General features: G+C 45.8%; 1 protein-coding gene across 1 annotated transcript; it reads left to right on the top strand.

Annotated features, from left to right (window-relative positions):
- The first annotated feature begins 5,106 nt into the window (after nt 1-5,106).
- On the top strand, nt 5,107-14,261 carry PHYH (phytanoyl-CoA 2-hydroxylase). The gene is made up of 9 exons (XM_069035010.1): nt 5,107-5,258; nt 7,501-7,556; nt 7,673-7,783; nt 7,899-8,064; nt 8,682-8,763; nt 9,722-9,903; nt 10,695-10,844; nt 11,845-11,976; nt 13,205-14,261. The coding sequence occupies exons 1-9, from the start codon at nt 5,148-5,150 to the stop codon at nt 13,256-13,258; spliced, it is 1,044 nt and encodes a 347-aa protein (XP_068891111.1). The 5' UTR covers nt 5,107-5,147; the 3' UTR covers nt 13,259-14,261.
- The last annotated feature ends 166 nt before the right edge of the window (nt 14,262-14,427 follow it).

Below are 14,427 nucleotides of genomic sequence, written 5' to 3'. Positions count from 1 at the left end.
ATCGTTACTGCGGCAAGAAATACAAAGGCTTCTGTTTATGAAAAACGAGTCACTGGTTCATCTCCAGTCTTGTGCATCATGCAAGGTTTAAAATTCCAGTCTTCCTCCTAGTGGCATCTCTGGCAAAACTTGGCTCATCTTTTTTCCACTCAGTAAGGTTCTCAGCAGACACCTTTTGCAAAGATAGATTTTTTTTTTTTTATTCCCCCCTTGTGAGTAGCTTAAGCCACACAGGCCCTCATGCTCCTTTTCCTGGAAAAGAAGTTCTGAGAGTTGTGGGTTCACCACAAAACCTCAAAGCAGTAACCACGTTTTTGACTGCTTTGAGGTAAAAAAAAAAAGTGTTAGTTTTTTCATGGCAGTTCTGAAAATAAAGTAACAAAAGCCAGTTGTGCAAAAAATACTGATTTAATTCTTTTTTTTCCCCCTGCTGTTTTGTGATGTTTGTTCTGTTCATTTTCTCTGTGGTCGTAGGCAAGCCTGTATTTATATAGGTTATTTTAGTTTTTAAAAAACCCTAAGTGGATCAAATGGGTGCAGAACAGATGAGTACTTCTGCATGGAAGGGCTTGTTACAAAGACCTGCTGCATTTGAAACTGGCCCTAGATGTGTGTCAGTGCCCCTCCGGCAGAAGAAGGTCCTGGTCGGTCGATGCTGTTGCGTTTTTTCCCTTGTTATGATAATTGGTTCATCAGCCAGGTGTGAAACCAACACTTGTCCTTCCCTAGACGTGCCCTGAATGGCAGAAGGTTCATCTCCAAGGGAGGGTGTCTGAAGGAGGCTGCTTATCTCTGGATTTTCGGAGGAAGATTTCCTGTCGCGGCCGCTGGAGGCAGCTACAAGGAAAACCCCTCGGGTGAACTGCCTTCAAAGCCTCTCCTGATGCTTCCTGATGGCTGGAATTTACATCCCAAAGGGCTTCCTGGTGCGCCGCTGAGTGGGTAATGAATTGGGAAGTCCTCTGTGAGCATCACCTTTGTTTACGAAGTTTTATGATTTGTTTTGCTAAATCAGAGATTGTAGATCACAGTGAGCTGTAGGAGGATATGTTGTAAGGGACTGGCAAGTCCTAAATCCTTCATTTTTAAGCAAGACGCTTATAGATTCCTCTTAAATGAAGGGGGTTTTGAGATGCTGGTGTCAAAAAGCTGCGAGAAAGCAACAGTGAACAGTTGTTTTTAGTAGCCATATCCAGTCATTTATACAAACACAATGTACTTTGCATACACAGGAACCTCTGAGTGCACCAGCTCCTGTCCCTGCCTGTAAAACTCCAAGTTGAGAAAAGAGTGGAGAAAAAAAATTATTTCTTTAAAAAGAAAGAATTTAATAACTGGAATATTCACGAGCCTAATCAACACATTTGATAAGTAGCATATATTCTTGGAAAGTTTGTAACAAGTTCTTGCTCTTTAGGCTGATGTTTTCCTCAGTATTTTGCTTTCCCCCGCTGCATCAGGGAAAAATAACACTCTTAAAATCTGTGGCAGTATATAAAGCTAGAATAGTTCGGTCCTTTTTGTTACGTATTATTTTGATTTTATGTTTTGCTCTAAATTCAGGACTGAACCTTTTCTAACTAGGAAATAATGAAAATCAATGTGACTGCTACAGTGAGGGCAGCAAACCTGAGTGACCATGGGGGAGTGGATGGGCACAGTGGCTGATATTTACTGCTTGTGATTTTTCAATGAAAGTCGGGTGAACAGTTGGGAAGAGTCACCCGGATTCACATCTGCATCCTGACCACGGGATGTGATTTCAACCCCTGTGACTGGTGCTTGAAAAGGGGAAAGGTAACAAAATACCCTCTTGTTCAGCCCCTCTTGTTCAGCCTTTCGGTAGGTTTTTTTCCCAGCTGGGTGGTCATGAGGGAGAATGGGATCCCTTCAGGGAGCTGTGGACATCAATAGGAACATCTCCATGAAGGAGACTTCTTCCTGGCTCGCTGGCTGCTGAGGCTGGCTGGCACTGCAAAGCCTACTATGATTGGGAGTTTTTATGCTCTCTGCTCAGAGCACTGGTGGATCCAGATGTCTCTGGAACTTCCAAAGGGATCTGTGTCTATAAGGAGTGGGTGGGCACCCCCAGCACAGAAGTTTGGGACAGCTGGAGAGAAGCCTGGCAGTAGCTCCTCCTTAGGATAGGGGTTGCCCAAAGCTTGGAATTCAGCAGAGGCCAGGAACTAAAGTAAAGCCCAAAGCGGTGAAGTCATTGAGACCCTTGGCCTTTTCCATGACCTTTGTCACTATGCCCCTGATTTTGTTCTCTGTTGAATCCGTATCTCCCTTTCCCTCCTATTCCTTTCTATGTATCCATAGAAGCCCTTCTTGACTCTTCTGGTGATGAGAAATGAACCTGTGCGTTGGTGGTGGATTTTGTTGTTCTTGTTATTGTCTCATCAACATCTGTTTTCCCTGGCATCTCAGTTAAAAAAGCTAATTTTGCTGAGTTGGAGCAGCTGCCACTTCCCACCACAGTAAATTAAGCTTTCAGAAGACCTCATCTTTGGAATTACAGTTCCGATCATAATGTGGATTTTAATAGTCAATTGAGATGCTTATTAAATTATAACACTGTGCATTAGGAACGTTCCTATGCTGCTGGAGGAATCTCAATCGTTTAGTTTTTATTAGTTTTGTGATTTAATGAACAGAAAACATTAAAACGAAAAGCCAAATGCAAACCATCTGTATAAAAATGTTCTATAAAATTCAGGAAACTGACAGACATAGCTGTAAAAGTACTTTGCGAAGACACAGCCTCTCTTAAATGCCATCCATTTTAATACAATGATTAATGCCACCATCAGTTTCCTTAACAAAGAAAATTTCTCCCTTGTTTCTTTTCCTGGGTTCATGAGATTCAGCCTGTATTTCAGTGATGCTTATCAATGGACTTGAAAATTATTTACTCTGGACTGTTTAGATGCAAAGGATGGGGTTTTTTTCATGTGTCCACACACTTCTAGTCCTAGGGGGTGCGGCTACACCACAAGCAGCCCCCGTGTCTCGGGCCAGCAAAGCCAGAGAATGATCTTTTGTTAAAGTTCCATCCATGAGCAGGAAGGTACAAATACAGGGCAGTGACTTCAACCACCCACTGCCAAGGTGGGCAAGGTGTCCTGAATTCTTTGGGGTGTCATGGAACACAATGGAGTGGTCCTGTGACATGGGAGTTACTCGTATCAAGATTGCCAGAGAGGCTGTCAGTAAAAAGGAATAATTGTATTTAATGCACAGAGATATTAGAGTTTTTTGAGGCTCTTCTTGTGTAAAAACACATGTATCAGGAAAAGGTTCTTCATCCAGAGGATGGTTGGGCACTGGAACAGGCTCCCCAGGGAAGTGGTCACAGCACCAAGGCTGACAGAGTTCAGGGAGCCTTTGGACAACGCTCTCAGGCACAGGGTGGGATTCCTGGGCTTGTCTTGTGCAGGGCCAGGAGCTGACTGATGGTTCTTGTGGGTCCCTTCCAACTCAGAGTGTTCTATGATTCTATACTATATATTTATGTAAGCATGTATTATGTATGTATAAAAGCATCTTAGTTCTCAAACTCTTAAATCAGTACAGCCAAATCACTACTTTTTGTTCATTTTTTCCAGGTATGAAAGACACCTTTGCATAAGATGCTGTCAAACACATACCTGTGGAAGAAATATCTACATTGCAAACAGCTCCATGCCAGAATAGGCATGAGTAGTATTGCTTTGCTTCATCTTTTTGATGGGGCTTTTACCTAAAGTTTGAAACAGATGAGATTTATTGAGGTTCCTGTTTCAGTTTGGATTGTGAAAGCAATAGATCTGAGTTATATCTAGGCCTTTCAATGCAGTTATAATTAGGAGTTCAATAATAAAGCTATTACTCTAGTTGCCTGTTTTTTTTTTCCCACTCTGTTCCCCCTCACTCAAACTTGATTTGAGGGACTTTTACTTTCTGTTTACCTATGACTCAGGAGTCAAAGGTCTAATTTTGCTGGCACTGAAGGGCTGGGTGCTGTCACTGCTGCTGCTGCTGTACCTTCACAGTGCCTGTACTCTCGCCTCTGTGACTACACAAAATCGTTTAGAGAGGGTTTTTTCCTGGGTTCCTGACCTTGTTTGTCCCACTTCTGTGAACAGCCTGTTTTGTTATGCCCCTGAAGGGAGTGACTCCACCAAGCATACCGTAAGAGCCATAAACACAACTGCACTACAGACCAAAGCAGTTTGTAAACCTGCCATGGTTTACTTAAATCACTGGGAGTTTTGCCACTGAGTTTTAAAGAGAACCAGCTTCCAGGATACAGGTTATGTACAGGAGCCCTTCCTACACGTCTAGGCTTCTGTTCATCTGCAGCACTGACATGAAGCTTATTGTATTGACAGCTAAGTTTTTGATCCACCAACATGTCACACTGGATTCCAGCAAAGCCTGTTGCATAATGGGAGTTCATCCTAAAGTAGATGTAAGCAGAGTTTTGGTGCACATCCTGTCATCATGAGACTGCCTGGAGCTACAGGAGACTTGTGATGGTGCCTGTTTGGGAGCAGGGCCCGGACTGCTCGTGAACGAGGGTTTTATGGACAACCTGGCAGGTGTTAGATTTGTTTTCACACTGGGGCTGCAAAAATCTCTCCAAACAGATTCATGGAGGGATGAGGCGAACCCTGATGGTCTCCCTAGAGACATGAGATAAGGCATCGATCCATGCCGGCCTCAGCCGTGCTCTGTGCCAAGCGCTGCTCTCCACAGGAGGCTGATTAAATCCGCAGTCACTGCTGGCAGAGAACGAGGAAAGAAGTGAAGCGGGAGGACGAACATAAAGAATTCTGCTCGGAGAATTCCGAGCTCTCCGCACGCCAGGCCTGGCCTCCCTCAGGCGCTTCCCACCGGAGCTGCTGCCGGCCCGCGGCCCCCGGCGCTCTCAGGGTGCCGGGATCCGTCACGGCCTCCTCACGCCCTGCCCACCCGCCGGACCGCGGCTCCCGGCTGGATCCGGCTCTGAAGGCGCTTGGGTCCGCCCTGGCTTCACTCAGGCCCTTCCCACCGCCGTCCCACGGCTCCCGGCTGACCCGGGGCTCTGAGGGCGCTCGGGCTCTGAGCATGCGGCGGTCCCGGCTCCGCCCAGGCCGGGTCAGCGCTGAGGCCGCCCGGGCGCCATGGAGCGGCTGGGGGAGAGGCTGGGGGAGCGGCTCGGGGAGCGCTCGGCGGCCCGGCTGGACACCATCCTGCGGCACCTCTCCCCGCGGCTGGGAGCAGCCCCGGCTCCTGTATCCTTTCTGGTGTGGGATCGGGAAGGGGCGGCAGCAGCACGTTGGCCCCCGTGGGTCGGGGCTCTGCCTCCCTCAGCCCGGCGCGCTTTGCCCCTCGCTGCCCGCGCCCTTGTGGGTCCGTGGTTTGTCCTACAGGGACACCGGCCTGGGAAGGACACACAGGATGAGTACTGTCATGTGTCCTGGTGCCGAGGGCAGCACTTCCCTGGCAGCCCCGACTGGGATTTTGGGGTCAGCACCCGACTTACCCCAAAAACCTCTCCCTGAGCTTCAGCCCCACAACCTGTGAAGAGCTGGGATGTGCATGTCGGCAGCGCCCCAGCACAGACACCCTAGCGCTGAGCCAGGGGCTTTCCTGCAGTCAGTTGTCCTTCTAGAGATTCAAGGGCTTGGGGGCGACAAATTACATGACTTAAAAACTGCACGGCAAGTCACAGACTTCGTTGAAAGGTACAGACTCGACTGGTAGAGCAGCAGCAGGAAAAACATCAAGGTTTGGTTTGTGAATGGGAACTGAGGTGGAAATGTTGGAGGCTGCCAACATCAGGCAAAGGAAACCTGGGTAGAAATAAGTTTTTGCATTGATGTGTCCCATGGTTCCAAAAGTTTAGTGGAGACTGCTTGCTGAGAATATTTTTAAAACTGCTGTCATGTGTTGCTTTAAAAAAAAAAAAGTTGCTGTTTCACGGAGCAGGATGTGACAAGTTACCTCTGAATTATAATAAATAGAAGATGTGATCAAACAGGATGTAGGAGTCCTCAAATCGATTAAAAATATGACGGCAGATGGATAGCTGTTGACTCAGACTGCCATAACACAAGTAGGAACACAAAATTAGGAATAAATGATAGGAAAAACACCCTGGTTGTAAAGATACAGGAAGTAGGGATAGGTGCTGCCCAACCTGTTTGTTTTTAAATCTGGGTCATGATGCAAATAGCTTTGGACAGAAACACAACTAAGCTGGGCTGGAGCAAGAAAGGTGTGTGAATAAAGTAAATGACAGAATCTAATAAGAATAGATTTATTTGATACATCAAACGATACATCAGTTAACTGGTTTTGTTTTAATCTCTGCGCCTCTTGGTTTCAGTTGTCCAAGCAACCCAGACTTGTCCTCTGGGTGTTGCAAAGTGTCAAGAGAAAAAACAGTGAGAGGAGGCATTACAGAGCCTGGGAGGAAGGTGCCAAAATGGAGTCCAGCACCGGGTGGTCTTGTCTGCTGTTCCCCCGTGGGGGAGGTGGAGGTGCTGCGGAGGGTCCCACAGCTGGGGTCCAGCCAGTGCCTCTGTCTCCATCAGCTGTCGTGAACGTTTAGGAGCCTAAATAGTCAGGAGTCCCGTTTTCACTGAAATTGGGCCTGAAATGTGGTGTGTGGAGCACTAGTGCCCTCAGTTGGGGGATTTCTTGCTCTGGGATTTGCTGTGGCACTTTCCAGACGGTCTCCCCATGTTCTCCTCCTTCTCTTTGTCTTCCATTCTGTTCCCAGCACATTTTCCTCCCTCTGGCTCATCATTTTTGCCACACATTTTTGCATGTGTCGTTGTTCTTCTCCCACCATATGTGACTCTTGACAAGATAATGTTTAAGCTTCCTGGTGTGGGGACCACAGACACAACTGCTGTGATGAGACCTCTTTCTCATTCCCGAAGCATTTGTGCTTTTATGAGCAGTAGAGGAAAGTCAGTGGTTTTCATAAAACCCTGAAGCAAACATGCATGCGCAGACCAAATCAGCATGAAAATGCTTTTTTTTGTCATGGATGACACTTCAATACCATGCACCAAATGCTTGTGAGGCTTCTTTAGCAAGTGGGGTTTAATTGCCCTGTTGATGAGAATGTGTCTCTGCATAAGAGAAAAACGTTTATTTAAACCCGTTGAGATGAATTGGAAGACAAGCCCAAAGCTCTCCTCTGTTCTTGCAATCCCTGTCATTTGGGAAGGACCTGATCTCTGCCGTAACTGGAGAGAATGTGAGAGTTTGCACCACCATGTGAGAGTGAAACCTCAGGTTTACTCCTATTGCTTTATTGTTTTAGAGGTTTTTTTTTCATTTTTAGAATATTTTTCATGATTATTTATTTTTTTAGAAGTAAAATGAACAAGAACATGGATTGAGTGTCCAGCACAGCACCTGCCTTGAGGATGACCAGCACTGTAGAATCGAGGACTCGTGCCTGTAGATAATGTTCTAATCTAGTTTGCTTGATTGTGTATTCCTTAATTCCCATCCCAGATAAGTGTTCCTACTTCAGCCCAACTCAGTGCTGTTCCTCATTCAGGGAGATTTTGGTAAGCTCCATCTTCCGTGGTAGAGATAAAAGCAAAGCTACCTTCAGAGCTCAGTTCTTCCCCCTAGCATGTGTGTTGACCACTAGACCCCGTTAATGTGTCTCTCTGTGTCCCAGCTACACCCTGGACAACAACCTCCTGACCACAGAGCAGAGGCAGTTCTATGAGGACAATGGGTACCTGCTCATCAAGAAGCTCGTGTCTGACGAGGACATTGAGCGCTTCAGGTACGGGGCACTTGCCTGAGGTGCTGGGGGGGCCTGAGTGCAGCAGCATCCCAAAGGAGCTCTGGGAAGCTGGAGATCACTGGATTCTCCCAGCGTGGATGTTCCCTCTTTGCAGGAAGGAGTTCACGAGGATCTGTAAAAGAGAGGTGAAGCCACCAGGACTTATGATTATGAAAGATGAGTCCCTGAAATCCCAGTTTGGTCAATCTGAAAAAGTGGTTAATAAAGTGCAGGACTTCCAGGAAGATGAAGAGCTGTTCAGATACTGCACTCTGCCAGAGGTAAAACAAAGTAAAAACCCATCAGAAAGGGGGGAGGTGGTGGAAGAGCCTGTGTGAATGTATCTGATCCTGCAGGTCACTCCCATAAGCACACAAGTGAGGAAGGAAGATCAAGCCGTCTTTTAAGAGTGTTCTGCATGAACATGGGATAGGTGGAAGTCAGGGCTGAAGACTTAAAGCAGTGCTGCTCTGCCCCTGGTGTGGAGCCAGTCAGGAATGTGACTTGGCCAAACGATGCCAGGCTAGAGGGACAGATCAGCAACATGTTCTGAATGTGTTGTATCCAGGCAGACGTCTCTCCCTGGGCAGGGCCAGCCTTGCAGTCTGTGTTCATCTTGTGGCAGATGGCCATAGCTTCGTGGGAGTACTCTCCCCATCTCTTCCACCCATCCCAGCAGCCTGCAGCACCATCTTCCCTCTTGGCCTTCTCCCATCATGCCCATTTGTGTGCCATGCCAGGTCGTGCCTCCCGTCCTGCATCCCTCCATCCTCCCCGACCTCCTCCTCCTGTACTCTTGTACTCCGCCAAACATCCAGCTCCCAGTGCTTCCTCAGCAGTGTTTCTTCTTGTTTTTCATGTTTCTAATTCTTTTTTCCTGATGTTTTCTTCCCTGTAGGTACTCAAATACGTTGAGTGCTTCACAGGACCAAACATCATGGCAATGCACACCATGCTGATAAATAAACTTCCAGATTCTGGTAAGGAAAACTTGGACTAGAGGAAAATAGATAAATTATTTTGTGTATGCCAGAATTGAACTTAGTATTTTAGAAAAGCTGCAAAACCAAAAAAAATTAAACCCAAATAACACTGAAAATTTGCAAAGCCATTTTGCTGATAGTTTGTTTTCTTTTTACCTTGGCTTAATGAGATAACATGAGAAAACTCAGGAGAGTTTTTGAGGCTGCACAAAGTCTAAATAGTATGGCAAACAAAGCAAGTGGAAATATCCTAACTGTATCTATTTAAGGAGCAAAATCAATGGCAAAATAAGTATATAAATCATATATAAAAGGCTGTTTTGGTGTGGAGGATGTTTCCATTTCCATGGGGGGAAAAGAAATAAATAGAACTTCAAGAATATTTATTTTTGTTTTGACTTTGTGGAAGAGAGCCTCTAAGGTAGAGACTGTCTGTGGAGGCTGCAGTCCATAAACTGAGATTTTTTTTTTCTTTTTTTAAAGAGAAGGCTAAATAAATATGAGCTGGGTGCAGCACAGACAGGGTTGATTCTGCTTGCATCACAGCAGTACATCCATGCCTGCAGACAGCACAGCTGTTGGAAGGTCTTTGACCTGGAGGGGATTTGTGCAACACCGTGCTGGATAAAGTTCTCAAAACTGGGGAGCAGCCAAAATTAATGGTGAAAATGAGGGGTTTGTGGTGAAGGCCAGCAAATGGAGCCTTCTGAGGGGTCACAGAGCTAAGCAGCCTCCTGGCTTTCACTGTGTGACCCAAGAGCCACCACCATGGTCCATTTTGGGGTGGGGTGGCAGCTCACCTGCTTGGCTTCATGGCTGGGCTGGAGCAGGCACTGAGTACATAGAGTGTCTCCAGTGGGAAGCAGCAGCTCCTTAGGATGATCCAGTGGTTTCTAGGAAGGAAAAGGCTGTGTCACGTTTGGTGAGGCTGAAGGTTTCTGAACCTGTGTTGCAGACAAACAGACTTTCCTGCATCCCATGCATCAGGACCTGCACTATTTCCCGTTCCGGCCTGCGTCCCGCATCGTGTGCGCCTGGACCGCCATGGAGAGGGCTCACGAGGACAACGGCTGCCTGGTCGTGCAGCCAGGGACACACAAGACAAGCCTAAAGCCTCACGGTTATCCGGCGTGGGAGGTAGAGTGTCTTGGAGGGCTTGGGAAGGGCATGCAAGAAGGGGATGTATTTTGGCTGGGAAGGACTCACTGTGGGGGGAGGATGTGCAGGTCAAAGCTGAGGTTTTCAGTGACTTTTTTTTTTTTCTGTTTATGCAAATACTGACATTGATTTGGGAGAGAGTTTCTTGGGTGACCTCACTCCATGTGATGTGGGTTGGTTTGCATCTGTTCCCACCTTCACCTAGAAAATGTCCAGCACGTTGTGGCATGACAGCATAAACACATGCCATGGTTTTCCACTGCCCTTGCCAAGTCTGAGGGCTCTGTCTCCTCCTGTCAACTTGTTCCTGCCTGGTAGCATGTGTACTGTCCCAAAGAGGAGAAATCTGACAGTAAACAACTGGATGGAATAAAATACCAAGTGGTATCTTCCTGTTCAGGATGGGTGTTTCATGGCCTGGACTGTCATTGGCAATGGTTGTACTGGGAGCAGAAGGCTGGACTCCAGCAGCTGAATCAGGCCACCCCTGTGGGATTCCCCAGTGCTCTTCTCAGTTCTCTCCAGCTGAGAAATGTTCCTAATTGTCCAAATTCAGCTGCAGAAAATACAGGAAGTATCGTTTTTCTGTACCTCAGGCTTGAAGTAGAAGCACTAGTAGGCAATAGTCAGACTTTTAGCTTGGCATATGGAATCCTCTCTCCAGGGGAAAGCAGATCCATAGCTGTCCCTACTGCCCTGCTGTGCACTGAGAATCAGCACTTGTTCTAATTTTAGCTGAGTGATTTCAATTCAGCCTTTTTCTTTCCTAGGGTAAAACCAACAAACTTTTCCATGGGCTTCTTGATGAGGATGAGAAGATTCCCAAGGTTCACCTGGTCATGGAGAAGGGAGACACAGTGTTCTTCCATCCCCTGCTCATTCATGGCTCTGGGATAAACAGGACATCAGGTTTCCGAAAGGTAGGAAAACATCTCTTGATACAGTTTTTTATATTCTTGATTTTTTAAAAAATATTATTAAACTATCCCCCTTTCTGTTTTTATCCCCCACCCCCTTTGAATCCTTTCCAAGTTTATTAATACATGGATGAATGTTTTAATGAGTTTTTATCTTCCTAATGTACTTCTGCAGTCTCTTGTTTTTTTATTATTTTATTTTTAAACAACTGTTTTCTGCAAGAAGAGCATGCTGTGCAGCTGCATGAGAAAAACAGAACAGGAGTAGAAATCAGATGTTGAATCCATGTTTGAAGCCTGGCTGGCTGTACTTGTTTTTCCAATAGTTCCCTTTCAGCTGTCCCAGATATCAGGACCTTCTCTAGCTTTCTTCCCTGTCTTCTTGGTGTCCCATCTCTGGATAACAGGAGTCTCAATCATTCAGTAAATAATATTTATGTATATGATTGCACAACCCATTTTTCTATAAAAGATTTGTTTGCATGTCATGATTATTTAACTGAAACAGGCAGTTTGGAGGCCTTTGGAGGCCTGGTCCTGTCTCAGAAGGGTTTCATCCAGGCACTGCAACATGGGCTGCTCTGGTTTTATTTTGGTTTGCCTATTGTGTGGCCTGTTCTTTCAGCCACTGTGGTATTTTATTGGTGGGTTCAGAATAAGTGGGCTGCTGTGACCCTCTGGATTCAGGAACTTAATGAACACACAGGTCTGCTCCAGCCCTGACTTTCCCTATTTCCACTCCAGTTGCTGATATTCTGAGAACAAGTAGTACAGCTCATACTGAGGGAGTGAGGGAGAGAAGGGAAGGAAGAAGAGCATGTCAGCAGCAAGAGTATTTCTCCAAGGGGACACTCTCCAGAGCGCTTGGAAAGGAGGAAGGAATTTGCTGACATGATCTGTAAGGAAGGAGTGGTGTTTCCACAATTTGGAATGCACGAGGTTTTTTCCCAGCAGTTGTTTGTTGTCGATGTGACAGTGAGTGATGCCCAGTTTCCTCACACAGAGCATCAGCTGCCACTTTGCCAGCTCAGAGTGTCACTACATTGATGTCAAGAACACGACTCAGGAACACCTGGAGAAGGAGCTGGAGGAAATGGTTCTCAAGAAATACAATGCAACTTCTGTGGAGCTCAAGGTGAGACCTGGCTGAGTGCCCTTTGTTAGAAACCAGGTCAGTTCCCTTTCCCAAGTCTCTAGTGTGGCAGATTGGTGCTCTTTGCTATGCCCAGTTTGGCAGATTAGGCTGTACCAAGCAGAGGTGCTCGGCAGGGTAAAAGACCTGATGTTCAGAGGATGACTGGCAGGCTTTTTTGTGGCCTTTTTCCTCATAATGCCTTGCTTTCTGGCAGCCTCTTCATATTCCTTAAGCCCCAGAAGTTCCTCCTGAAGCTCTGCTTGTAAATAAAAAGATGTGGTCATTTGCCCCAAATTCAAAAGTGTAAGAAGTTGGAAGAAATTCAGTTCTTGTTGAGTTTGTATGTCCACCGTTCTTACAGTTTCCCCTCCTAATGGTGGGTGGATTTTCCTTTTAAAACAAGTAGCCACATCTGATTGCAGTAACAAATGGAATTTTTTTGGTTAAATCCACATCAGTTGTTTAGACTTGAGGCTACAGCAGGTTTGTCAGCAGTGACACACATCTGCCTCAAAAAAAAAAAAAAGTGACTAACAGAGTCTTGCTGAATAACTGAGATCACTGAGTAAAATAGAAAGCAAATGTAAATTCTTAAGGGATTCAGCCACTGAAAGAAAAATGAACCTTGTTACTGGGGTGAAAATGTTCTGAATGTCTTAATCTGCAGCAGTTCCCAAGCTTGTGCACAGCCAGTATCAAGGCAGTAACATCTAGATGTAACAGGCAGCAATTTTCTATTAAAATGTACATGTTTTACAATATCTGGGGCTTTCTGGAGGGGAGGATTTCTTTTTCATCCTTGGCGTTTTTTGTTGTTCTGCTTGTTTCCCCCCAGTGTGCCTGGGTGTGGTGGGGTGCCCAGCTGTGTTTTGCAAGCTGATCTTGTATGTGTGTAGAGTCACAGCTTGCTTGGCTTTCAGTTCTGGGGTTATTTAGGTACTTGGTGAAATCCAAAGGGATGTGTAGTGAGGCTCCCTCCTTCTCCTGAGTGGAAATGAGGTTGTCCATACAAACCCCAGAGAAGTCTCTGTGCTTTTGTGTAGCTTTAAGAATTTTTTTTAGCAGAGTTGGAGTTTTCTCCCAGAGGAGTGCCCAGCTCTTATTTCACCTTCACAAGATGATAAGAACTAAGTAGTCCTCTTATTTCCATCTCTGTAAACTGGAATCCTGGTCACTGTTTTTTCTGGCCCTCAAGGCGCTTTTCCTTTGTCTCATTTTTGTTTTGAAGGATATTTGGAACTTCCGAGCACGGCTTGTGCAAGGGGAAAGAATTAACTTATAGAAGACCCTGTGAAGAGCAGAATGGAAAACATGGGCCTGAGAATGAGCTCCTCTGAGGGAAGAACACAGACCCTGCCTGGGCAGGCAGAATTCCTTGTGTTTTGTTGACCTCTGTAATGGTAACTTAGCCAAATGCTGCATTGCAAAATTGTTTTATGCTAATTCAGAATAATTGCACTGAGGTTGGACAGCTGATGTGCAAAAGGAAACATAACCTAGAAAAACAGATTTGCTGTGGATATCTTAGACGATCGAGGAATCAAGGTCTTGAAAGAACACCTTGATTTTCTTGGTGTTTTCATTCTTGTTTCTTAAAAGTTTCTAACATGACACACCTTTAGAATGATGCTATATCTTTATATATATATATATATATATATATTTAAGGTCTTATGCAAGAATTTCCAGCATTTCCAACTTCCTTTCCTATGCAAAAAAAAAAAAAAAAAAGCAAAAAAAAAATCAGTTTCAGACAAGCCGTCAGTGACATGGGGACTTACTAGTGCAGCTGATGAAGAGGTGGGTGTTGGTACCAGCAGAATCAACAGTGTGAAGAAGTAGATAAAGAGAAAGCAGAAACCACTCACAGAGAAAAATGGGATTTATGGACAGGACTATGATTGCTGGTAGAGTTCCTCAAGCATGGCTTGGCGTGGCACTGTACCTGACCAAGCAGCTCTGGCACAGGTGAAATACGAGTTTGACAGCATTGGGAGCTACTGGGCCAACAAAGCAGCCTCCCACTGGCCTTGCACAACTGATCCAAGGCTGTGTGCAGTGAGGGAATCCTTTGAGTCTGGCAGGTCTGGGGAAAGGTGCCTTTTGCTGCAGCCAGGTCAAGGAGGTGTTTGGATGCTTCTCGGGATGCAGGGGTGGCAGGGTGGAGTGATGCACACTGAAATGATCCTCCTGCCTTTCACAATGTTTTTCCTTGCTTTCTGAAAGATTCTTTTGCCTTCAGAATCTATTTTTTGAAATAAAGAATAAATCAGAGCAAAACTGCACTCGAGGGCTGTGTTGTGTCATTTCTGCTGCTCAGAAACTGGCGCTGGGGGTGTTATTGAACACCCCAGAGCAAAGCATCCACCCTCAGCTTGTTTCCACTCCCACCCATCCACCCAAAAAAGGTGTCAAAACAGGACCAAAGGCTGCACCGATGGGCTCTTGTGG

This window comes from Aphelocoma coerulescens, chromosome 1A (assembly GCF_041296385.1).
Source record: "Aphelocoma coerulescens isolate FSJ_1873_10779 chromosome 1A, UR_Acoe_1.0, whole genome shotgun sequence".
Classification (NCBI taxonomy): domain Eukaryota; kingdom Metazoa; phylum Chordata; class Aves; order Passeriformes; family Corvidae; genus Aphelocoma; species Aphelocoma coerulescens.
This window is presented reverse-complemented; position numbering and strand designations above follow the sequence as displayed.

Bases quoted from the DNA above. Each gene is read 5' to 3' on its own strand.
- PHYH (XM_069035010.1), top strand. From the start codon at position 5,148: ATGGAGCGGCTGGGGGAGAGGCTGGGGGAGCGGCTCGGGGAGCGCTCG. The intron at 5,259-7,500 runs GTATCCTTTCTG...TTCCCATCCCAG, and splicing joins TGGGAGCAGCCCCGGCTCCT to ATAAGTGTTCCTACTTCAGC. The intron at 11,977-13,204 runs GTGAGACCTGGC...TTTGTTTTGAAG, and splicing joins CAACTTCTGTGGAGCTCAAG to GATATTTGGAACTTCCGAGC.